The sequence below is a fragment of the Argiope bruennichi genome, chromosome 6, assembly GCF_947563725.1.
Source record: "Argiope bruennichi chromosome 6, qqArgBrue1.1, whole genome shotgun sequence".
In the NCBI taxonomy this organism is placed as follows: Eukaryota; Metazoa; Arthropoda; class Arachnida; order Araneae; family Araneidae; genus Argiope; species Argiope bruennichi.
Genome location: NC_079156.1, coordinates 34,008,349 through 34,036,124, shown reverse-complemented (window position 1 = coordinate 34,036,124; position 27,776 = coordinate 34,008,349). Strand labels below are relative to the sequence as shown.

At 28.6% G+C, this 27,776-nt stretch overlaps 1 protein-coding gene across 3 annotated transcripts; it reads left to right on the top strand.

The window, feature by feature from the left end:
* The first annotated feature begins 189 nt into the window (after positions 1-189).
* LOC129972345 (cuticle collagen 2C-like) lies at positions 190-27,776 on the top strand. Of its 3 annotated transcripts, XM_056086448.1 has the most exons (6): positions 198-256; positions 14,412-14,552; positions 17,662-17,910; positions 22,705-22,800; positions 24,528-24,635; positions 26,871-27,436. In XM_056086448.1, exons 1-6 carry the CDS (start codon positions 199-201, stop codon positions 26,972-26,974), a joined length of 756 nt encoding a protein of 251 aa, XP_055942423.1. In that variant the 5' UTR covers position 198; the 3' UTR covers positions 26,975-27,436. The 3 variants fall into 3 exon arrangements, with proteins under 3 accessions (XP_055942426.1, XP_055942423.1, XP_055942425.1); XM_056086451.1 differs by lacking the exon at positions 14,412-14,552 and having other exon boundaries at positions 190-256; positions 26,871-27,429; XM_056086450.1 differs by lacking the exon at positions 22,705-22,800 and having other exon boundaries at positions 26,871-27,776.

Genomic DNA, 27,776 nt, shown 5'->3' with positions numbered 1-27,776 from the left:
CGGCGCTCCAATATGCATAAAAAGACAATAATTTAATTGAAAAAGATGAATATATATTTCATTTTCTACCTTGCGTTTGTTAAATTTTTAGGATCAACATAAACAAAATAAATACGATTTCATGCATCGTGACTCACGACGGTCGTAACATTATATAAGCACAAGCGTCTAGTGGAATTCATTCAATTGGTAAGAAAAATGACAAAGATACAACTTATACTTTTTCTACTGGGCGCTATCGGCTCAGGAGTTTCTGGTAAAAATGGCTTCTTTATTTATAGTTTATAAGAAATGTTTTTAGCACTATTATTAGAGGAGATGTCCTACAAAATTTTTAAATTTGATAAGACGAATTTTTTTTTATTTGATGCTTAAAAATATTATTTTATTGATAATTGAATTCTTTTCCCCCTGTACTTTTTGATGTCTATGTTTTACCAGATGACTCAGAAACTTAATAGTTAACTATTTGATAAATTTACGCATAATCATATAGATCATATAGAATCATAATAAAAATTTAATTGCTTAATATAATAAATAGGCAATGAGGTTTCTCAAAGGAAGTATTTGTAGCAACCGGAGAATATACTTTTCAAACGATTTAAATATTTTATTCCACTCATAGAATATAATCCAAACCATCATAAAACATAATCCAAACTTCGACAACTCGGACCAGAGCATTAGAATAATAATTGATAATGCAATTCATAAGTTTAAAAAACAGAACTGATAATATAATTTGAGCTTTAAATGGCCGTATGCAAAGAAGGTATTGCAGAAATTTTAGTACTTTTTTTCCTTTGAGTATTTAAAAGAGAGAGAGAGAGAGAGAGAGATCTTTATCTGAAAAAAAAATTGTGCAAAAAATGTAGAGCCGTAAATCAATTGAAACAGATTTCAAATTTGTCTGGTATATTTCAACACATATATTCTCTCATAGATGTGATTGTAATACACACACTTATTTTTAATGCGAAAAAAAATAATCCACTCATAAAAAATGAGATTAAAAACGTGAAAACTACTATTTAGTTCAAACTAAATAACTGACAAAAAAAATTCGACAAAATTTTCATCTTACATCGAAACAGCTGAGAGAGCTTTCACGAAAATTTCTTACATATTTTCTATCTCCAATAAAAGTATTATCTCCCCTCCCTATAAAACTGTGGACTTTGGGCAAAACAATGAACACCCCGAGTGCGCAGATTTTATTTTCTGAGTCCCATACATGAGCGTTTTGTGCTCCGTAATGAAGAATACAGTTTGGGTGCCTTTTTTTCGACAGATTGAACCCAAAATTTGCACAGAGCTACAGTTTTAATAATAATAGCTGAGTTATTGCATTTCATACATGCGAAAATATAGAATTGCAGACAAGAGACGCTCATTCGGCTTAAATCGCTGACAGATAACTGTCATCGGGCTTGTAAAGTTTTATAAGTCACAACAACAGAACAGCAGATGGCCAACCTTTTAATAAATATGACACAAAATTTGTTATGGATTTACCCATAACAATCTATTGTATTTGTGTAAAAATTAGTATCTAAATTTTGTCCATTCGGCTCTATATGATTTCTATGACTAGGACAGACAGACACCCTGTGAATGGTTTTCATTCAAAATTTTATAAAAATCTACAAGACCATATACCAAATTTTATTCATCTGGAAAATCTATCAAAGCATATTTTTATTATTTTGTTCGCAGGCAACCAATCATAAGTTTTAAACTGTGTTTTCGGACTCAGAGAAGTCCGAAGCGCGGAGTTAAATCTCTAAATCTCAAGTCTAATTATTTAGACGATTATAATATTTTCTATTTGTAAGCTTCGTATATAAAAATGTTTTAAGAAAATGGCTTTAATCAGAAACCGAATGGCACATAAAAAAAAGTGAGCAATCATAAGAAATATTCTTAAACTTTGTTTTGAAATCGTAATAAAATTTTATTCCTATATGATCATCATAGAAATTAATCATGTTATTAATTAAAAAGAAAATATTAAATATACCAATGCCAATATATTATTTTTAAAATTTGATTTGTAATGTATTTTGGAGTTAAATCAAGAAATAAACCAAACCCTTTAGAATTATGAAATTACATAATTTGTTTTTGTAAAGTAATTGTAGGCTGAACACTCGAAAACTGTCTATTGTAAAAATGATTTTGTTTTATCAACAGGCGAGGTATTTTAATTCCCTTAAATTAAACCATTCCGAAACAGTTTTCATGTAAAAAACATAAAATTTTTAAAACGTTTCTCAATCTTATAATTAAATTGATATTATCAAAATTTTCCAACTTTTTTGCACTTTTTTTGCTTTTTTTAAATCTTTATATTTAAGGAGATACTTCCAAAATAAAATTTCATCTAAGGTTAAAAGGCGTAACCTAAATAAGATCTTTGTTACAGTTTTATATAACGTCATATATTTTCTTGATATATGTCAAAATTCCATTTTTATGTGCCAAATACGAATATCTAGATATCGGAAATGGAAACTTATTAGCATTATCATATTTGTTTTAATATAAATGACATTCAAATTAAAAAGTGTATAATGACTGTAGATGTTAGAGTGATTTCGATTACCGATAACGCACATTCTATGCAAAATATTTTATATTCATAAAACGAAAATACATGAGAGGTTTTGAAGCAAATGGAAAGTTCTTCTCAAGTCGCCAACAGTTCAACAATTTAAGAAAAAAAAAATATTTCCCAAAAAGTAGAGCATATTACCAAAATTTATTTTCGTTCATAAGCGTTCTCTTCCGGGTAGTTACTACTTGTTTCCAAAACCTTTTTCTATGCATATATTATGTGTCAATATTTATAGAGGGTAAGTTAAAATTTATTATTAGCATTAAATTCTCTTACTGAATGAGCAGAATACTTTTAACTATAATAAAAAAATATTTAAAGATAAAGATTTCCAGAGCTTTCAAAATCTTTTTTTCTCCAAAACCAGAAAACTACCTTCCTAATTATTTTTAGAGAAGTTGGAAAAAAATAAATAAAAAGGTTAGATAAATAATTAAGTGAAATATTATTAATTTAAAAATGTATAATCCGGTTTTGATATTGAAATTGCTTGAAACATTTTATGTGCTCATGTAATAATATCGTATGGAAAATTTTGTATGCAAAATGTAATCAATATAAAAGAGAATATCTAACTTGCAAATTATTTTGAAAATCTTTGAATAATGTTTATATGATATTATAAACTAACATTCACTCTATTATAAATAATATGCTTTTGAAGCAGATATACGTCAATTTTTGCCTTTTCTTAATCTCAGTATGCAAAGAGAAAGTGTTATAATTAAAAAAAATTACATCTCAAGCTTTTAAAGAATTTCCGTGTTTTGCAGATCTTCTTTAGTCTAAAAAATGCATTTTTAAAATTGAGACCACCTGCCTGTGAACTCGATAACTCAAAAACATTTATAGCTAGATAGATGAAATTTGGCATGCTGTATTTAAACCAAATTTCTAGATTGATTAGCGAGAGATTTGTCTCTCTGCTGTTTGAGTACAAGTGACTTGGTATAAAGAAAAAAAGAACTAGATAAAAGAAATTTTGTTTCATTTTAACACCTGAAATGTGGATCTGTATCATGCCTTGAAACAAATCCGCCAATGGTTTGATAATCTGTTGGTCTCCAATTTTGTATACATGTTTAAGCTTTCACTCAAAAATGGAACGATTTATATAAATAAAATTTGGTCTTTGATGTCCTTACTAAAAATGCTAATTGCATATTAAATTTTGGCTATGAACCTTCAATACTTGCATTTGATGGACTATGAAAATAAAATTCTGAGTACTTTACAAAATCTACAAATTTATGCTGGGAGGAAGTTGATAAAGCCTTTATTTGGGAATATGACAATATCGGGTAGACCAATTCCGCTGGATTTTAGGAAAATCAAAACTGTAGAAGATATATTGCACATGAAATAGCTTTGAAACATTATAAATAGTCTTGAATTTCTGTACTCCTATTATAGTGGAAATTTTCATCAATATATAAAAAGCAGCTCTTATAAAAATATGAAGAATTTTTTTTTTCCTTTTTACAAGAAATAAAAAAAAATTGAAAATCATTTTCTAAAATTTTTCAGTTTTCTTTATAATTGATAAATTTATAATATTGAAAATACCACAATTTTTTATTATTATTTTTACGCTCCTTCTCACAGAACTTTATAAAATATTCGAAAACATAAGTTAAATTCTATATAACATATTTATATTTCGCTATTTATTTTCTCTTGCCACTAACTTTTCAAATTCTTCGTTAAAAAATTGCTTAAAAGCAAATTTTTATTATCATATATTACAAAGTTAGATTCCTTTCTAAATAGAATATTATTTCTTAAGAATTTACCAAATCAGATATATAATTTACTTTCTAACATTTTTATTTTTCACATATTTTAGTTTTGCATTTACTACTTTGTGCTTAATAACTTTGATAAATTTTTATCAAAATGTTATGAATTCAAATTTAAAAGATATAAATTAATAATAAAATAACTAGAATCATTAATTAATTAAATAAATAAATAAATTAGAAATTAACAATGTGAATAACTATTTTTTGTGCATGAGTTTTTACATTTGTAAAACAACAAAAAAAAAATATTGTACAATAAAATAAATTATTGAAAATATTTTTTTTTATTGATAAATACTTTATATTTTAAAATGAATAAAATACAACAAGCCATATAAAATTGATTATATATAAAATTAAGCTTTAAGATATATAAAGAAATTGTTCAATTATGGATTGTAAAAAAATCGTAACCAGTATTCGTTACTTGCAACTGAATAATATTAACATTTATGAATAAAAAATAAATGAAACTATATAAGAAATAAGGAAATTGGATAAAAATCATATGCCATTTTTAAATATCCTTTTTCTCAAAAATCACCTATTATAAAAATATGCTAAATCGCAGAAATGTTTCTGAATAGAATATTTTTTTTCGGTCCAGGAATTCCGGCCGATAGAAAAGAACTAATACACATTTTTTTTTATGAGTGTTTTTTTCGGCAAAGTTGAATTGTTCAAAAAATAATCTAGATATTAATCTGAAACCTTTGGTGAATATATAATTTTGTGGAAAATATACTTAAACGGAACGACAAAAATTTCGTTCAAACTAAAATTTTTTTTTTCCAAATTTCATTTTTTAAAAATTTATTCCTGAGTTAATAAAGTTATCCTAAAACTTGAAAATTCATTGTATAAATCTTTTTAATACCTATAACATTCTTATTAAATGTTTTCTCTTAAATAAAAAGTCTTTTATTTAAACGAGAAAAAAAATGTTACAAATCCGTGCCCAACTCCTATTTGATCTGACTTCTTGAAATGAATATTTTAGTGTGTTTTGTATGTCCAACCCAACATAAAATAAAAACTAGTGGGAATGACTCCCCAAAACTTTCTCGCATATCCTCTAATAAACCTGTCATACCAGAAAATGCTTTGTATGACATTGGCGCACAATAGTTACGAAATATTAAATTTTGGCCTGAATTTAGCATTTTTACTGAATCTATCGTGAAAATTTTGGCGAGTTTTTTGATGATGCCGTCCCGGCATGCGGTAAAATCAAATTTGTATTTTAGATGCTTTTTTTACAATCAATTGAAACAAAACTTTGTCTCAAAACTACTGTTGTAGTCACAAAATTTTGTATCAAATTTGATATATTAAGCCATTTTATTTTTGAGTTATCACGTTTACATATTTCTGAAAGTACAGACCGACAGACAATTAACCCACCGTTGGATTTGGCTCAAAATTTAACAGGTTTCTACACTATAGATGCTAAACCTGTGTACCAAATCTTATCTATCTAGCTCTCTTCGTTTTGTAGTTATCGTGTATATTCGAAATAATAAGGACAGTAAATAATAATTTTTAGGACAAACTGAAGTTGAAGAATGCCTTTCCTGGCTAAGAATTCAGATTTCTCTGGGGGTTTTTAAATTTAAATATTTTAATTTAAAACAAATCAATTCTTTCTAGAAAAATGAGGACAGCTGAGTAAGCCTTTTGTTTTAATGAAGAAATAGTATAAATCCAGTTGTCTTGGAGAGCTCTAGTATCGAACGAGCTCTGGGTTTGTTACTGTCTACGTCAAAAATTATGCATGTTAGTAGACGGTGTCTGTTCTTTTTATAGGGCAGTAAATAATTTCAAGGTAGGTAATAATCTCTTTATAAGACAAGTTTTAATCATAATCTTTTTTGAAACATGAAACCACTCTGTACTTCTTTAAAATCTACGATTGGAAGCAGATTATATAAACAAATTGGGAAACGATACAAAATAACCAGTTTTCGAACTATTCAATTGAATAGAAAATTGAATACCGATTTCCCAAACAATAGTAATAAAATATTCAGGAATTATAGAATGATCACGAACACACAAATTCACCGTCACATTGAAGTGATTCACATCAAACATCAGAAATTTCACAGTAATGATGACGCATTGGAAACTTCAATTATTAATTTAATTTAACATATAACTGATTGGTAACTATTGAAAACTGAAATTGATTGCAAATAGATTATGGAAACAAATTGAAAAACAATAAAAAAATGGTGAGTATTCGAATTAATCAGATTGAAAATTGAATTTCGATTTCTCAACAAATTGTAATAAAATATTCATGAATAATAGAATGATCACGAACACACAAATTCACCGTCACGTTTAAGTGATTCACATCAAACATCAGAAATTTCACAGTAATGATGATGCACTGGAAACTTCAGCTATTAGTTTAATTTAGCATATAACCGATCGGTAACTATTGAAAACTGAAATTGATTGCCAATAGATTTTAAAAACAAATTGAAAAACAATGAAAAAGGGCGAGTATTCGAATTAATCAGATTGAAAATTGAATTTAGATTTCTCAACAAATAGTAATAAAATATTCAGGAGTAATAGAATGATCACGAGAACGCAAATTCACTACCACATTAAAATGATTCACATCAAACATACAGAATTTCACAATAATGATGATGCAATGGAAACTGCAGCTATTCAAACATTTCATTTAATATATAACCAATCAGTAACCAGGAGCAAGAATACATTAAATTTTGAAACATCAACAAGAACCGGCAAAAAGTTATTGCCAACATTGTTTGTCTCATCAAAACAGGAAATGAAAGTTATTTTTAAAGAAATCATACATTTTCAAAATCTAAGCAAAATAAAAAAAATGCAATCCAATCTTTAATATCTACAATACCTCGTATGAGGTCACTGTCCACGTATAAACAGAATTATATGAAATAAATTAAAAAAATTATTTTACTGTCATCACGAAATCTTGAAACAAGATTTCTGTACAAATAAATGAATATGCACGTGAAATAATTTACATTGTTGATTTTAAGATAAATATTAACATAGCTATATTAAATTATTTCTGTTATTCATAGTACTAAAATTGGCTTTTCTTTAATAATAATGGGAATAATCTCCCCGAAACTTTCGCTTATCTTTTCCAATAACATTCTAATTAACCCCTTCACTTCAACCTTGGTAAGGCTGTGAATATCTTGCGTGGAAATGGCAATGAATGGTTACGAAATGTAGGTCTTCGGTTCGAATCTAGTATCTTTAATAAATGTGTAGTGCGAATACATATTTTAGACGTCTTTTTTTCCAAATGACTGGAACCAAAATTTGACATGGAATTTTAGTTGTTATCACAAGTTCATGTATCGAATTACATTGATATAAATAATTACATATATGAGTTATAGCATTTATATGCGTGAGAAAATACAGACCGATAGTCAGCCCTTCGACAAATTTTGTTCAACATTTAATAAGATTCTATATTTTAGATACAAAATATGTGCATCAAATTTTATCTACATAAATTTCTTCCGTTTTGTAGCTGTCAAGTTCATTTGTACTCGAACAACCAGACAGACTACCTTTAAATATATTTCATTCAAAACTTGACAGAAATCTATTAATTTGGTTGTAAGTTCATATACCAAATTTCATCCACTTAGCTCAAGACGCTTTCACATACAAACACAAAGCGAAAATTCATTTTCTGAACTCGGAGAAATATGAAATATGAAGATTCATCCAAATTTGAAATACACAGAAAGTAAAAACAATACATAGATTTCATAAACACCTTTCAGATAAATGTAATTTGAATTTAATGGAATCATTAGGAATTGCATTTATATATATAGAATTTTATTTTATTCGTACTTAGAAAATTTCTTTAAAATATAAATAAGATATCATTGGTTGGTTTAGTGATAAGTGATACCAAAAGCACGATGCCGATTAGTGATTTATTTAAACCGAAAAATTTTGGATTGGAATTTTGCCCCAATTTTGAATTTGCTGAGGGATGAGACTCTTTATAGCTTCATTATCAGGTAGAGGAAAATAATCAACGAGTTCAGCAACAGAAGTTCCGCATTTCACAAGACTAAACAGACAAGAAATCGGAAAAAAGAAAAAAAAACAATTAAAATACAATCGAATAATGACCCCCAATAAGGATCATGGTGTCATGGGAAATATACTTTGATGTTAATAAGGTAACGCCATTTGTTGTATCAAAAGAGAAGCTAGTAGAGTTATGTAACCTCTAAAAATTCAATTTTTATTTACTTCAAGTGTTAAAACTATAGCATTGTATGTGAATGTTAACGAGAAATCAAATGATGATGATGTCGTGTCCGCATTACCACGGAAAGGGGGTGCAATAGCTTCTGAGGGGAATGACCCCTGAGCACCCGAGGGTAGAAGTCTGACTTCTAGCTCAAATGAAGATGAAACTCACACACTCGCTTGCGCAACCCCTTTTTACAGGGGGGCTCATTCATGCACCTCGCAGAAAGAACACAGATATAGAACAAACATGCCCGAACCGGGATTCGAACCCGGGGAAGATGCGCTACCCCTATGCCAGGACTCCGGCAACGAGAAATCAAAATTAAAGATGATTAAATTTAAAATCTAATAATGAATGCCACACATGTTTACAATTATTATTGTTGCTGCTGTTATTGTTGTGACTTATGGCACATACTTATTGTAAAATCTTAATGAACATTACGAGTAATTCATGTTGATGAGATAGGTCAAAAGCGCTACTTGCAAAATAACTTAAATCTGTTATGTATTCTTACACTTTTAAATTCGGTGACATGAAAGAGATGCTCTTGGCAAACCAGTCGTTATTTACCGGTTATATCAATGCGCTGCTTTTGCTATGTCAATCATTATTTGCCAAAGGCAGCAGATTAAAAGTCAAATACAAGTATGTTGTTTAAAGTTTTTTGGAAGATATTGCATTTCGGTACATGATTTTAGTAATATTGTGAAATATTCCCTAATAATAGTAAATAATACTTCAGAAGATTTATTGTGGTGATTTATTGCGTTATATACTTGGATGATTTATTTTACCTTAGAAGATTTATTACAGTTTATACCTGGAAGACTTATTAAACTTCAAAAGATTTACTATGCTGTAACGTGTTTTGTGTTTCATATTTGGACATTTAAATACAAATTTGCAAAATGCTTCGAAGGCAGAGAAGAAAAATTTTGTGCAGCGAACGGTTACGAAATATTATAATATTTAAATACATCAAAGTTAGAGCCAAATCAATCAAAATAAAAAAGTTTTAAGATGCCTACTTGATTCTATTCATTACAATACTAAACACAGAAAAATCGTATTTTGCTTACAGAGGTGGCTTGTAAACACGGAAAAAAAATGGCAGACAGAAATATGAATAAGTTATGCTTATTCTTTTCGATTCTCCAATTCCAATTTTTGTATTCTTCTTTTAAATATGATCATAAAGTGCGATAACTCATGTCTTATTCAAAACATGTGCAAATATTGCTCGCTTTCTACACAATATAACTGCATAATAACTAGTTTGGGTGCATGTATTTGACAAAATATTCAATCGCATGAAGAGAAACATTTGCATGGCATTAAAGTCAATAAATGATATATATTTATCATATATTTGATTTTTAGAGTCATTTGGATTCGCCTCCGAGTTACAAATCTTGTTTCCAGTAAAGAATCATTTTATCTTAAATTATTTATCTCTTTCTGATAAACAATAACATGTTCCCTTGAAATGCATATTAAGTATCCTAAGTAACTAATTACAAAACAAATTATTCTTATATGTTTAAAAAATATCCTGTTACTTTCAAATAGTGTCACTTTAATCATTATGTAAGAGAACAGTTAATAATATAATTTATAGTTAATAATAATAATTAACTAATTGTTGATAAATAAGGCTTATTTGTATGATTGACAACTCATTGTAATAAATAAATACTGTAACCCATATAAATTATTTCCAGCCTATCTATCAATTTGAATGAACCACTCAAAATAGCTATGAGATATTTAAATATTGGTAATTAGTTTTCAATATTTAGCTATAACAAAGCAAGTAAAAAATATTTAATATAAACACAATAATTTTCAATAGAATATTAGTATCAGAAATGTTAAAATTAAGCTCATTTAGCTTTTCATACTTTTTCCATTCGTTTTAAATTAAATAACATAAAAGAATTTTAATAATATCTTTTATCCAGCCTCGTTTTAACTCAATTAATAAATTGGATGTAATAATGAATTTTATAAAATATTTCTACAAAAATTGCAAGGGTAAGATTTTCTATCTTTCTATAAGTTTCGGGTATTGCATAACGATGTTTTCCTCTACATATTTAATGATCATTGTTTGTATCTTATATTATTTTATTATCTTATATTATTTATTATGGATAATTTCTTCATTGATGACTAGATAAATGAAAATAAAAGAAAAACGCTTTCGAATTCCCAGCTCTCTCTCTCTCTTTCTCTGGGAAAAATTATTATTTGTATGACCAGATTTCATATCCAAGAGTTTAATTATGCTTGAATTCATTCATTTTCTTACATTGTGTATTTTTCTTATGTGGATGAATCTAACACATTAGTTAGTAATACATGGGTCTCTGAATTAAAAATTCCTATGAAATCAGTAAACAAATTAAAATAAAAGAAACCATATTCATTCTTAAAATATTTTTAATAATTTTAGATTCTGTCTAGTTTTAATAATAAATGCTATAATACATATTTAAAACTATACAGAATACAGAGAATGAGTAACTATACAGATATAGATGCATAAATTGTAGCAAACGAAAAATCAGTAAATAATACATTGGCATCATCAATAATTGGTCAATGATTGCCATGTATCAGTAAGTAATACATTGGCATCATAAGTATTTGGCCAATTATTGGTATGTATCATGTACATTGGAATCATCAGAAATTGGCCAATGATTGGCATGTATCAGTAAGTAATACATTGGTATCATCAGTAATTGGTCTATGATTGGCATGTATCAGTAAGTAATACATTGGCATCTGAAGGTAAAATCCTTACGGAGTCAGGAAACAAATTAAAATGAAAAAATGATATTTATCCCTAAAGATTTTAATTTATTTTTGATTCTGTATTATCTTAAATATGATTGCACTTATGCAATGTAAACGCATAAATTGTAACAAACAGAAAATCGCAACAATAAAGTAGTGCAAAGCTTTGAAAAAAATGGTGTTGAGCAATTTTAATGTGATAAAAAAACATGAACCCAGTTTATTTATTTTCCTCGTAGTAGGTATATTAAATACTTGTTCAAATATCTGCAGTTATAACCCTTTAAAAATAACTATAAGGTTCTTACATTTGAATCAGATATATGCCGCTATTTTGTACAAGATAAATACAGGAATGCAGTTCAGAAAATGATATTTTAGTCCATATTTTTAGAGGGTTGACTTAAATTGCAAGTCACGATAAAATCTTGAATGCCTATATATCTTTCCATAATTTATAAAAATATGAATAGAGCTTAAAATCTTTATCAAACTACACATCTCTATTTCTACATATAATAAAAATTAATATGTTAGTGTTGTGGTGAATAGCAAATAAACCAGTTAACAACTACGCTACACGAGCATATGCTTTTGTATCCTGTTATGTTACTGGACTGCGAACCACAAGACGACAGGTTCTATTCTCGCGCATTACAACTCCCTTAAATTGGTGACCTCGGACGATGAAACTTCAACCTTCGTACAGCTGTTGTGGCACCATCTACCAGCAGCAACCCAAAAGTCGTCATACTCACTTGACGCAGCAACCACTCACCCACACACGATCGCCATAACGCTTGGCGCTACTCAACTAGGTACAGGACCATTAGACAACCACTAAATACATCACCACTCAACAAGTCATATCGTTCGTCTCACCTCCGACTCACTGGAGGGAGAGTCTGTGGTGAATAGCTTATAAGCCAGTTAACAACTACGCTACACGAGCATATGCTTTTGTATCCTGGTTATGTTATTGGACTGCGAACCACAAGGTCCCAGGTTCTAACCTCGCTCAATTCAATCCCCTAAAGTGTTCTGCAGGTCACATCATTTTATGTAGAGTAGCCAAACTTGGCAGACATGTACTAATTTGAAGGATGTGAATTTGCACCTTGGGACGATTTAAAAAAAATTCATTGGAATTTTAATTAACTAAAAGGTGTGCTAAATTTTGGAGTTTTTCCGCATGAATATTCGAAAATCCTGCAGCTCAAATTGATTTTTACATCATCAAAAAAGTTATCGTTTCAATGATACCTATTTTTTGTCGTTGAACTTATTTTTTCTTTTAATTAATTTTGAAAAATATTTTAAGCATATTCTCCAGCATTATATTCAATATAAAATAAAAAATAAAATTTGACATGCATGAAGTTGAGCGTTACGCATGTATGAAAAAAAAATGCACTTTTATCAATAATTCACACACTCATGAAAGTTCATATTAAGAGATTGAGTTAAAATTTTCTACTAACTAATCCTAGATAGTTAGGAGTTTCAGCACAGATTTGAATTAACTGAAATAATTATGGAGCATGATATTTTCTAGGAAAATGAATGCAAGAAAATGCTTTTGTGGCTTTTCAAAATATCTATAATTATTAGTTCTATAATTCTGTGTAATTTAAAGCACATATAGTTTGATACACGCAGTATATCTGCTCTAACTAGGGCTCAACAGCTAATGTAATTAATAATAGACATACACGTCTAGTAACAAAGATGATGTAAATAAAATAAATACTTATATTTTATCTAATTTGAATCAATAAATGTTCTGATGTAATACGAATTTTAAATTTCTATACAGATACTCGGTCTTATAAATTATATTCAATAAATTACTTTCATATTGTTGTGAATTGAATTGTATGTTCAATAAGAGAAATTTTTATTGAATAAGAGGGAGATAAAATTGAGATATTGCATAAATTAAAAAAGATATTCTTTGGTACTAAAAAACCTTAATGCTAAACGATTCTAATTACAGTACTCATAATTAAAAAAAAATATTTTGATTTCAGCAAAGAATTTTGGCATTTGTAAAAGCTTTACCAATTCTGTTTCAAATTAAGCTCACATTTCTGGGGGAGATGAAGAAAATGAAGTAAATACAAGTAACATAATGATGTAAAATTTCTAAAATACTATGTTTATATGACTAACAAAATTTGAAGCTTAAGAATATTTTGCTATGGAACGCATTAAGACAAATTTATATAAAATATTTAATTGAAAGTCTTACAGATTTTTAATCTCCTCAATCTGGTAGTCTCCAGAAGCGGCTAATTTAATAATGTTATTATTTACTTCACAAAAATTATTTCTTGACCAATAAATTTTTTTTCGAAAATAGAATGTGCTGTTCGTTTCGTGAAAAACTCATTGAGCCGAGGATGAAAAATCAACGGCTGAAAAAAATTAGCAGTTGTCATATTCCAGCTATCCTGTTTACGTATGCAAATGAGTTAAACACAGACAAAATATATTCATGTAAGAAAATGAACAACAATTTAATTTAAATTGATGAAAGAAGATTGGGAATAGAGAAATTCTTAAGGTAAAAATTGTCTAACATTACAATGAAACTAATTCTTTCATGATACAAATTGCAATAATAATTATTAAAAACACAATATTATTATCACTGTACTTTAAATTTTTCACTACTCCCCTTTTGATTATATTTTCACTTTTTGTTGGCTTTCTTATCCCTTATTCATAAACCTGCATCGAGAAAGCGATTCTTTGATTTTCGTTTTGAAATTCCATAGTGAAATTGTAACGTTTTGTGCAAGTAATTCCCTATGTTTGAAGTTAAAAAAATATTTCAATTATGATCATGCATTCAATTCTTTAAACAAACGTTTATCAACAGGAAATTTCGACATATTCGACTTATATTTACAGAAGACTTTTGGACCAGGGGAAGGAGTATATGAATATGAATTTAGTGATCAGATTCCATTTAATCAAAATTCTCCGGAGTACAAAAATAATCAAAATTCTGGTAATATTGGTAAGTATACGAACTTAATAACATAAACTAATGAAACGCTTTGTGCAAGATACTGAGCATATTATTCTTGAGTGACTTTCAATAGAAAACCACAGTATATGATCAATATCAAACCACAGTGCATGATCAATATAAAATTAAAATTATTCTTAATTAGTGAATGAGGTTCAAAGCAAGCCACCAAATTTCACAACAAAATGGAGGTGAGAAGTTGCATAGTCAACAAAAACAATAACTTTCACTAAATTTGGAATAAGAAAAATCATATATATTGTACAAGACATACAGTGAAAAATTTAGCGATTCTTCAAAAAAATTACAGAACCTCATCAACACATCAATCAAGTGACGCCTTGATGATTTTAAATAATCTTCAAGCCAAAGTTATTCCGTTTATCATACATGTTAAAAACCCTAGGGGACACCTCGAAACGAGGATGAGATGCTTCCGGCATGGAGGTTGGATCTCGCCACCCTGGAGGGTACACAAATAGGTAGAGGATCTGGCTCCTCCCATCGATGACGGGACGTACTTCCTTCGAGGAGGGTTGTACCATGGCCGATGATGGTCACCCTTAGTTCTCAACCACAGTTCCCGCCAGTGTTGCTGTTGCGGCGGTGTGGTCAACCAGTAATTTTTCCGTGTGCCTTCGTGGCGGGTCGGAGGTCAGATGTATAACTTATCATACATGTAAACAAATTGTTCATACAAGGCTATGAATATTTCCCCAGTCGGAAAAAACATGACGAACTTGTAGCTAGGCACTCATAGTTCATTTCGATACCCTAATTAGTAACTCTTCTCTTAGAAACAAACTAACCGTATTTGGCTACAAAATGATTCGCCAGTTTTAATGCTTGATAAAAGTTTCAATTCAATATTTTATATAACTTTTCTCTTAATAGTTTCTTCATTAAAATATTTTTAAGCTTTAATTTTGATAGTCATATAATTCACTCATACAATGTATTATAAAGTTCTTAAGCCATAATGTACTAGGTATCTCTCTAATTTATTACCAGCTCCCGTAAAACTTAAAATTAAAGTGGAATTGATTAAACTGAAATTAATATAAAAACATTTTTTTTTTTTTTTTTTTTTTACTGAAACCAAGCATTTTTAAAAATATGAATATGGAAAACAGAATCGTTCAGCATTTAAGTTTTATACGTTAAAGAATAATTTTCATAATTTATGTGATATCTCAATTATTAATCGTTAAAAATTTCTCAGATTCATTATAATATTCACTTTTTAGTTTTATTTTCAAAAGGATTTAAATAACGTGAATAATATTATTTTATTTTGTTTAGGTTTATAAATATAATTCAAAAAAATTGTGAAATCTAAATATTTTTACAGTCTTTTGCCCCAAGGAATCATATTCTGCGAAATATTCTTTACACATCATCTTTTAAATAAATAAATGAACGTTTCTATCTTCTGCTATCAAATATGATCGATTTATGACGTTTTGGATAGAAATGTTTAGAAAAACCAACATTTTCATAATCACAGGTAAATCAGTCTTGAGCTGTTTTGGATCTCATCTTTCAGACATCTATTTAGTGGTCTAAAATCACCAGTTCATATTAAATAGTGATATTCAAATTTCATAAATTAGTCATCTTTAGTGATTGATTTTGTTGATTGGAGTTCAACAATTTTTATTTAAAATATTGGTGTTTCAAGAATATTTTGTTAAATATGATTCACAAAACAGAGGATCTAGATAAAGGCTAAACATTAATAATTTATTAGAACATTTATTGAGTCAAATTATATAAAATATAATTATTTACCTTATTTAGATCATTTTAACACATGTATTTCTATTATTAAAGGTTTACAAATTAGACGTCGGGCTCTGATTTAAGAGGATATATATTATATCATATTTGCCTTAAATAAAGCTGACTTATTGAATTAATAATGCAGATTTTATAAAAATCATAGAAACCTTTTATGCGTTTATTTTTTAAAACATTTCATATTATATATTTATTTCATTTTATATAGACACGTGCTGAATATTACTCCTTTCTTGATTTAATTTCTAGTAACAGTTAACTTTTTTTTTTAATTTGAGCTTTTATTAATGTGATGGCAATACGTTGATAAAAACTAATTTTTTCCCCTTTCGCTCTTAAAGTACTCGTGCAAATTAAATTTTATTTTTATTTTGTACGAAATAAATTGTTGAAAAATATGGTTAAAATATTTTTTAATTCATTAAAAATAGGAAGTTATAGGTTAAAACATTAATATCATTAGAAATATAATTTTTTGATCTTCAATATGATGTAAAAATCAAATTTGGGCTGTAATATTTTCGGAAGTTAAAGAGGAAAACATCAAAATTTCGCTTAATTTTTAATTAATTAAAATAATTAAAAATTCGAATCGCTCCAAGGTATATATTTTCGACCTACAAGGTTATACATTTGCCAAATTTGTTAGCTGTAGATCGAACGGTCTGACCTGTAGAGCGCCAATACACTCAGACACACACATTGAGCTTTATTATAAGTATAGACAAAACAAATAATGCTTAAGATAACATCTATTAGACTAATTAAAGCAATTGCTTTGCCAATTCTTGCAAAATCACATCAACAACTAAACTTTTGACGATTTTTTTCTTTATTGAATTTAAAAAGTGCACTAAATTACAATCACATTTTCAGTAGTATGTTTTGTTAGAGCGAATGGTATATTTTGTATCATTGTCTACCTCTTTTTAAATAAAGGATTAACATAGGCCATTTATTTATTCTTATTGTGATTCAAACGTGCCTGTATATTTTTTGAAAAAAAAAATAGTGTCCATGATGTTTATTTCACCACCTTTTTTTTTTTTATTGTCACAGTTTAAGAATATACTTCAATAGATATTAGGATATATTAAGGATATAATCCAATAACTTCATATAAAGTTACACCAGTTTAAAATACCAAATTGAATATCAAAATACTTAATTCTATTTTCAAAGACACTGTGATAAAAAGTTTAAATAAGTGAGCAGATTCGATTTTTTTGGCCAAATAGACATGGATATCAATATTTTTTAAATATATATTCTACGATAAGATTCATTTCAATTTTAGGGGCCAGTGTTGGAGGAGGGTATCCAGGAAATGCAGCCATTTCCGGTCAACCTGGTAAACCAGGTCGACCTGGCATTCCAGGACAAGATGGAGGTCCTGGACAACCTGGTGGTGCAGGGCAGCCTGGCAGTCCAGGAGAACCTGGTGGTCCAGGGCAACCTGGCAGTCCAGGACAGCTTGGTGGTGCAGGAGGAGCGGGTGGAGCCGGTGGAGCTGGAGGGGCTGGAGGATATGGAGGGGCAGGAGGTGGTAAGTAATACGAAATAAAATATTTTGTTACTTCTGAATACACTAGAAATGAAACACGTACAAAATTATTATGACACGAGAAACTCAAAGTATTTTTATAAAATATGTTTTCACAAAAGGTTTGAGAAATTTTCTCAATATTCACAGATAATAATATTGGTGTGCAAAATAATAACAATTTTATTTTCTTATGATATATAACAATATTCTAAGTAAACGTGAGATACTGGTGAAAATGTATGTCTATGGTTAAAACACACATTTGCTTAATACTTTATAGGAGGTATTGCAACTTCAATTGCAGAATTTGTACTTGGTATATATCCGCAAGTTTAACAAAGTGAAGAGTCCTATTTCTTCCACACAATGAAATCATTGCTACTGGAACAAAATTCAAACAATATTATTAGAATATCTACACGATATCTCGCGAAATTCAGAATATTAAACATCGTGAAGATATCGCGCAATATCTTGTGTTATAGGGCTAAGTTTCTCAGTCAAATGTATCTAATTCAATATCTCGATATTTTCTTAAGATCATCTAAAATAGGCACAAGGTTGTTGAGAAAATATATATTATTTAAGACAAAAACAATAATATGAATATTTTTTTTCTACAATAATACATGTAAAATATCACGTTTCACTGCTAGTGCATTTAATTTAGTTGCTTAGGATAAAAAATTTTGTTATTTGTATACATCACATTTTAAATATCATTAATAATTCTGATTCTTATTGGCACAAAATATTTTATGGTATATCGACAATATTACTCTTTATTCTCCATGTGCTGAATAATATGACCAAAATATCATTACAATAGATTTGGACATTTTATGCTAATAACAATATCATTTTTCCCAAAAATCCGTATAAATGCAACATTACTGGAGTATAGGCATTTTTTGAAGACATTGGCAGTTTCCTCGAACTATGAAACTGCTTTTTATTGAAGTCAAAATATTATTGGAAAAAAATGATAAAAGAAAAATAGATGATTCAATCATTAATTTTAAATAATTCAATACTCTATCAAGATATTATAATTGCCATAATTTTTTTGAAATATTCATGCGTTGTGAATAATATTATGCTGGTCTGTAAAAGTGAAATTCATAGAAAGAGAATGCTAAAATTAATTCTTGGATTGTTATAATTTTGAAATAGTACATACCTCAAAATTAAGAATTTTTCTGCTGAAGAACTGTTAACTTGATATATTAGAATAGTTTAATTTAGTGAAGGTAGCTCATTCAAGCAGCCAATGAAGCTCAGGACATTGAAATAAAATAATTATGTCCTGAAAGACGCATATATATATGTATTACAGAGATTAGTTGCTTTTATGAATCGAAAACCGTGTTTATTGGTAATGATAACTGACAACTGATTTATTCAAACTAAAATGATTTTTCACTTTAATCCAAACACTGATAATCTTTGATTATATTGGTAATTCAAAATGATCCAGTTCCAAATGCAAAGGACGAACTTGTCTTTTAGATGGCAATCTTTTTTTGGGCATACCAAACCCCTGGGAGGTGCAAGATGTTTTTCTGTTCTTTGTGTTATGTTTTCTTTCGTATGTATGTGTGTGAGGTAAGCTGTAGACAGCTCAATAAATTCAACTTTAAAATTGAACACAATCCATTTTTCCTTATTTCGACATAACAGTTGTGATTAACTAATATTAATGCTTGATAGAAACTAAAAATGAATAATAGAAAAATGAATTAATTACTTTTTATGATACCGCATTAATTTTCTCATTTCTATGAACATTCGGGAGCCCGAGTTTCCTTTTCAAAGATAAAAAAAAAATCCCTCTCTCTTTCAAAACCAGAATGACGGACCACGTTCTTAAGGGATTGCGAAGCAAATGTATGATCGGATATGTTTTGAGAGAAAAGCTCTTTGTTCTCCAAGCCCATTTGGTCGAGCATCTTTAATGAACAAACGTATATTCGATTAATCGCATTTAAGGAAAGGGAAAGAAAATATTGCTGTAATCTCCAGACATTTGGGAGACCTGTCATAGTTTTGTTGAATAAGAGTTTGAAGTCTTTCATTTCAATAGAATCAAATGAACATAACATAAAATGTATATTTCACTCCAACGATTTTTTAAAATTCATTTTTGTTTTTGCTTCATTCCTGTTGTAACTATTATTATTCCTCTTATAAATCACAGCTTAAATAAAAAATGTAATTCAATTACACTTTTCGAATTTGATATTTTGTCTTTTTTTTAGTACAAAATGCTTGATAACATTTTTATGACATTTTCACGCATTCAAAATATAGGACAACGACTTTGAAATATCATACATTATCTCATACATATAGGGAATATACGAGAAATAAAAATACCTATCAGATCATAGAAATGCCTTTCAACTGAAAAGCATAACAAGAAATCCAAAAGCCTTCTTTAACTTCTAATTTATTACAATTGATTGTATAGTTAAAAAATTGTCCTTTCATTAAAATATCTTACACACACGGATAGAAAGTATTAAATACAATAAAAGTAAAAGGAAAGGGAAAGTATTAATACAATAAAAAAAATTTATCATACATAATTGATTGTGTTCCTATATGTTTCATCACGTCCATTTAATTATTAGAATATATTTAAAACCCAGACATCTTTTCAATAATATTTGCTGAAATTTAGATGCCCGGTGACCTGGAATGATAAAATATAAACTGAAACAAATACATCTTCACAAAATTAATAAAAAATGTCAATTTAAAATAAACTATGGACATATTAAGAACTGTGTTGATTTGAAACGAAACTGGCTATCTTGTTAAAAGACGGGCATGGTTATTCGTGTAGTCTAGGGTCATTAAATACCTAAATCCACCATTCTTATGCTTAATGCAATGTTCCAGTATAAAAATGCACCAGTAAAAGCCCCAATGCAATGTTCCAGTATAAAAATGCACCAGTAAAAGCACCAATGCAATGTTCCAGTATAAAAATGCACCAGTAAAAGCACCAATGCAATGTTCCAGAATAAAAATGCACCAGTAAAAGCACCAATGCAATGTTCCTGTATCAAAATATACGAAGTATCAATAGAAAATTTGTGAATTCTGGAAATGTCGATCAATTATGTAACGCAAGTAATAATATTAAATAATTGAATATCTTAATGAGAATGTGATAATGGTTAAATTCTTTACAGGTTAAATTATGGATAATTTCTCAGAATATTGAATACTTTAATCATATGGCTAGGCTATGAATCATATAATGATATTTCAAATTAATGAAGTATAAACTTACGACTCTATCCTTTAACTGTGGATATATAGTGCTTATTTTTTACCCTCTTATTACTACAAAATTCCAAACAACATTGTTACGATAACTTCATGATATTTTTCAATATTTAGAAAATCGAAAAAAAAAATATCTTGTTCTAAAATCTACTTTTAGATGTAGAAAGAGATCCCAAAATTTTAAATAAAATTAGCTTTAAAAACTGAATTCATTACATCCATTAGCGATTAAAAATATTCGAAAGTAAGCTTCGGCAGGAAAATGGATACTTTTAATCAATTTGTGAAGCATTCAAAATTATTTATCCTAATGCTAGCTTTTATGGCACAGCTAGATACTTTCCTTAAACTAGCTACTTGAGATATCATCGACTACTTTTTTAATTGCTTCACGATTAGATAAAAAAGATCACCTTCAGTTTTGTAGCAATCTGAGGGAGGGGAGAAAAAGAGGTATCCATATCTCGGATACTAGCCTTATGGAATCATCGAGACGAAAACATTAGTGCGTTTACATTGTTTTTGAAATAAAAATGTCACGAAGAACCGAAAAGGAAGTCCTTGCCCCGGGCGCCGTCTATATATACTGAATAACTGAGGACAAATGGGAGCGGAAGCATTATATAACGCCTCGGGCACCTATGACCCTCGCTACGACATTGGTCACTATAGAGAAATTCACTAGAAATTCAGGTAATTCGATGGATCAGTAAACTTGATTTGTTCTTATATCAAGTCCAAATATCTTATTCCATGAAAATTGTAAATAACTGAGCATTTGCTGTGATATCTATCTATAAACAAATAATAAAAGAAATGTGTAGTTTTTAGCATGAAGCATTTTAATCTTCCGTTCATGATTTCTCCAGTCGCTTGAATATATCTTGCGCGCCCTTTCAATTATCTTCATAGCTTTTTGTGGATTGTTTTTAACAAGGTTTCAAATTCAATAAATTATCACAAAAAGCCGAAACCTACAACTCCGATCAGTCAGATCACCGTACCACGTAAAGCAAACTTTTTATTTATTCTTTTTTTTATTTATTATTTTTTCTCTTAATTATTTTTTTTATTTTACACTTTATTTTAACTGCAAATGCCCGATAAATATTTTTGATATTAAAAAACATATTTTGATAAAATATATTTTTTAAAAAAAATTCTTAAGAAGTTGTTGAATTGAGAATAGTATATAAAAAGTATGGAAGGGAAGAATGGTTTTGCAAAAGTATGGAAGTAAAAATATTATATTAAAGAATGAACGTATTTTAGTATTTTAATGCTCAAAATTAAAGTTATAGATATCACACATCAAAAATGTACTATGCGATCTAAGAAATCACTGCGCTTAATATAAAGCATGGTAAAACATTTATTCAAAAAATATTTTTGTTTAATTGTTTGGATACAAACCAATTTAGAGTTATCTTTATGTCATTGATTGTATTATTATATAAGTATATTCTACTACTAACCTACTAATATTTTCATGCTTAGGTTCTAGCCCATACAATCCTAACCCTTATGAAAATTACTACTTTTCTCCTTATAACTATCCGGGCTACCCACTGTATCCTTTCCCTTATGGCAATGGTAAGATTTTTTTTTTCAATTGAACATTGAAAAGAACAGTTACTTTGCTTTATTAAACAGAGCTTTATTTATAGAAATGCTTCTCTTATTTACAGAGTTTATGTAAAACTCTCTGATATTATTTGTTCCGCTTTTTTATATACAAGGCATCCACTCTAATCGAGACATAACTGTTAAGAATTCAGTTAACCACGTGATCTTCCTGGGCGGAGCTAGCTGCCAATCATGTACCACTCGTGTACTAGGGGGAGTGCGATCTCGGCTCTCTTTTTCCCGAGAAATTTTATATGTAGTTCTCTAGGCCTTCTACACTTTGGCGTAATCACGTGCCTTTTGTTGTTGATGTTACTAATAAACCCCATAAAAGACAACCTGTGTCTTCAAGTCATTTCACCCAGACCACAATCGTCGCTATCGAATGAATTATTGTGTAATCAAGAAAAGAAACAATAATTTTTATAATAACCTCTAAATTCTAAAAGATTAGAGATAGACATTTACTTCCAATATGTAAAGTAATGTAATGTAATTTTCTTTTTTCGGGAATTTTTTTTTTTCAAATTTTAACGTAGAGTAAGCATCTCTTTATATTTCTCTGCAATTTATATAACTTTTAAAAAGTAAATGAAAGGAATGCAAGAAAGTAATCGAAATTTTTTTAATATTAAAACTAACTAAATAAAAATCGGTACATTTGACTTAATTATCGAAAAAGGAAACAAAAAAAATCTTCGAATTCGGTTTTTAAATAGAATTAATTTAATAAAGAATTAATAATTCAAACTGGATTCCATCAAACATATGCCCTGAATGCAAATTTGGTGTGCTTCAACTTTAATTGTGAAACTCAAGCGTTCTTCCGTTGGTAAGGTATGGAAATTTGAAAGGAAGTGGTATCCATTATGCTGTCCTCTTTATCTTATCATGATTCAAAAATATGATTTCAAACCTCAAATAAATGTTGCGTTGATTCAAAATTTAATCAGACTTGATTAAATAAAACGTAAAAGATTAGAGAGCAAATCGAATGCTTTTCAAAGTTTCCATTATCCATACAATTCTTAATAATTTCAAACAATGAAATATCCAGGCCAAACTATGCTTTTAACGCTCTTTATTCGGATCCATTTAGTACTCCGTCAATTACCAACCTGATATATTAAATAAATGTTCAAATTTGCATATCTAAATCCAAAATCGTTTCATAATAAATTTCCACTTGAAAAAAAGTGTAGGAAATTTTTTAAATCAAATAAATTAATGATTAAAAAATTAAAAGTAAATGGAAATTACGAAAATAGATAGAATAATAATGAAATTTGCATATAATGAGAAAAATGTTAATGGAAACTTCAAAGTACAGTAGACAAATGGTGAATTTTTTCAAAATTATTTAGACATCTCATTGGAAAACACAATATCATATACTAATTATTTAATTCAAAGATAGAAGTTGAATATGCCAAAGTACAAAAGAAAATAATTAAAATAGTTTATATTCTTTCATATATTGTTCCCTTCTATTTTAGACCTATCTTTTTAGAAACATATCGTATTTATTTTTTCAGAAATTCAATGAACTTAAAAATCTCTTGCGAACATCCCAATTCTTTGAACATACTAATTTCTATATTCTTTGAGAAATATTTTAGTCTTAATCTCGCTACTATATCTACTTATATTTCCTTAAGTATTTTATTGCTTAAATATTTGTTGACTTATTCCAGGACAAAATGGATACAATCCATATCAAGGATACAATTATCCATACTATTATCCATCTTATCCAGGCTACCCACCATACCCTGGTTACAATTATGGAAACTATCCACAAGGTGAATAAACCTTTTTTTACATTAATTTAAACTAAATTAATGTATTCTAATTCATACAATTTATGTACTGTAAGATTACTCTTCAACTATTGAAAATAAAACACTGCGACGAATTGGCGATTAGCGAGGATAGAACCTGGTACCTTGTGGTTCACAGTCCAGTAACATGACCACAATGCAAAAGAAATTGCTCGAGTAGCGTAGCTGTTAACTGGCTTATAAACTTTCACCACAGACTCTCCCTCCAGTGAGTCAGAGGTGAGACGAACGATATGGCTGTTGAGTGGGGATGTATTAGCTATTGATTCTAATGCACCTGTACTAATTTTGCAAATGCAATTTATAGAATTTGCACAAACTGAATTTTTCGTTGGTAGAAATAACTTTCTAAAAAATTAAAACTGATGTAAGCTAAGGGAAAAAATATTACAATAAAATAGAAAATAAAAAGCACTAATATATAATTATATACATAAAATGACAAAATGAATTTAATAACAATTTTAGGGTCTAAATGATTAAGCAAATTACTAATATTTACGAAGAAAAGGACTTTAATTTTTTCATAGAATTAAATTCAAAATGTAAATTTTTTATAAAGAATGCTTAAAGAAGTGTGGTCTTAAGTACATCGAGAGGATATATAAATAATTTAAGTACTTCGAAAAAGTTATTTGTAAAAATCAATCGTAAAAAAATTGTTACTTAAATAAATAAAAACATTTCCTTACTTTCGTGTGAATTATCGAATTATTGCCTGTTCATTTACATAATAATAATTCTGTCGGTTGTAAAGCCTCATATCTACTTTGTTTGTATTCTCTCCAGCGAGAAATAAAATTTTCTTTTATGTACATTATACCATTTGGTCAAAAGAAATGCATTCACCAAATTATATAATCTTGATTAAAAATATATCAAAGATCCAAAAGACTACAAAATAAAGACTCCTCTTTCATAACTTTGGATAGAAATAAGGAATCATATTGCTTCCTTATTCAATACTACTTCCTTTGTAAATGTGGAGTCAATTTAGCATTACCTTTTGAAAATTACCTCTTGAATGAAAATGGCAAACTACACACGAATGATAGCTCATCCTAAACTGTCTTAATATTTGTAAATTGCATAATATAGAAAATAGGTATTCGTTCTCCAAACTTCCACACCATACTAATGAGTAAACAGTTGGCCATGATGTCACTTCTCTTCCAAGTATCAAAATTTTTGTTCGAATGAATAGGACAAAGAGTAAATATGAGTCAACTTTTTCTTCCTTTAAAAGGTTAATGACGAGTTTAAATGCCAAATACTACACAAACTTTTAGGGAATAGCTTACTATAAACAGACAAGGGAATTCAAAAAAAATATCTATCTTTTAAAACAAACCAAAGAGAATGAAAACAATAAGTTCATCTTATTTTTCTTGCATAACTTTGGAGGGAAGAGAGAATCATATTAATTAATTCTATACTACTTCTGTTTCAAATGTGGAGTTAGTTTAGTATAGCTACATTAATATCCGTTTTGAAAGCTACACTAAGGCTTTATTTTGAAATGGACCTCGAAATTATGAAGTCCAGTCAGATAACGAGGGCGATACCTGAACTGGCATCTCATCTCCAAACATTCACGCTATACCAACAAGAGGGTGGTGGGCCCATGATGTCAGAATTAACATTTACGTGACCCATATGTACATAAGTTGAATTGGTTTTCGAAAATGAAGCTTTCCATTTCAAAGACAAAGACTTAACACTAATAAACATAGAGTAAGTTTAATTCATATTGTTTTGAAAATTATTTATTGAATTGAAACAGCAAACTGTACCTGTGCACCAAACTGTATGGTATCTGCTCCTAAAATAAATCAAGGTTTCTAACATAGAAAAAGTAATTTCCACCTTTACCAGAAGAATAAGTATCTTAATTCAATTGGAATGTGGAATCAAATTCCTATTTTCCATTCCACGGTTAATAATGAGAGTCAAAAGACAAATTATGCTTAAACTTTTGATGAGAAATTTATATTATAAATAGATATATAAAAATTCCAAAAAAGTATTTAAAAAGCTATCCACCTTTAAAAGCAAACTAATATTTGCAAATTTGTAATTCATGTTAAATTATCGTTTAAATTTAATTTTTTCTATAGTTGATTGTATTTATTGCTGAAAATGTATCCATGAACTTTAATAATTCCATTTTTTTTCTTTTCTCTACTGACTTATCAGTTGAAACAGCACCTGCAATTGTACCATTGCAATCAGCACCAACTTCTCAGTCGGTTCAAGCACCTGAATCGACAAAAGTTCCTCTGTCAGATCCAGTACCGTAGTCAATGCCAGAGTCATCAAACCAAGGTTACTTCTATTATCAGCACCTTCAATACTGCACCTTAATTGCTTCTAACACCTTTTGCACAACTCTGCACCAATAATTGCTTCTAATTTTAATCAGAATTTCAAATATTAATTATAATTAAATAAAATGACAATCTTTTCTGTACTGACTTCAGTTGAACAGGCTTTCGTAAATGCTATTAAATTGTGCTTAAAAATTATTGCATGGATGAATTACAAAAAATTACATGAAATAAGAGAATATATCTTAAATGATTTCGCTTGTATTTTAATAATTATATAAGTTTGAGTTTTTAAGCTTATTTGCGTACAAACAGTTTAGTATATGTTGCGCTGTTGCATGTTAATGATAATCCTTGTAGTGTTTGGAAAATAAAATAAATATTGCATACTTTAAAAGAATATTTCGACTAAGAATGGCTTTCATTTTGTTGATTAACATTTAAGAAACATAGACTTGTAAAACATTCGTGAGAATGTTAAGAAAGTACATAACCAGAATACAAAATTATGTTTGTGTATTTTAGAATGTTTAAAATTAACCACTTTCATTCAAAATCTACAATACAAAGTTAAATTCTTGAAACTCACCTACCGAGTATGCATCGCTTTTACCAGATTTATGAGTCACTCAAATTTGAAATCTATTTTGACATTTATTCTTCTTCGGCAAGAGTTGTTTATGATAAAGTTTTCGTTGAAATTTATTACCTCATGAACTTGTCAGATTATGTATATTATATACCATAATTTTTTCTGAGTCTATCCCGTTACATA

What these genes read in the sequence shown, in the direction of transcription:
- LOC129972345 (XM_056086448.1), top strand. Translation starts at nt 199, where the DNA reads ATGACAAAGATACAACTTATACTTTTTCTACTGGGCGCTATCGGCTCA. An exon ending in TATCGGCTCAGGAGTTTCTG is followed by an intron (nt 257 to 14,411) that starts GTAAAAATGGCT and finishes GTTTATCAACAG; the next exon opens with GAAATTTCGACATATTCGAC. An exon ending in TCCTTTCCCTTATGGCAATG is followed by an intron (nt 22,801 to 24,527) that starts GTAAGATTTTTT and finishes GACTTATTCCAG; the next exon opens with GACAAAATGGATACAATCCA.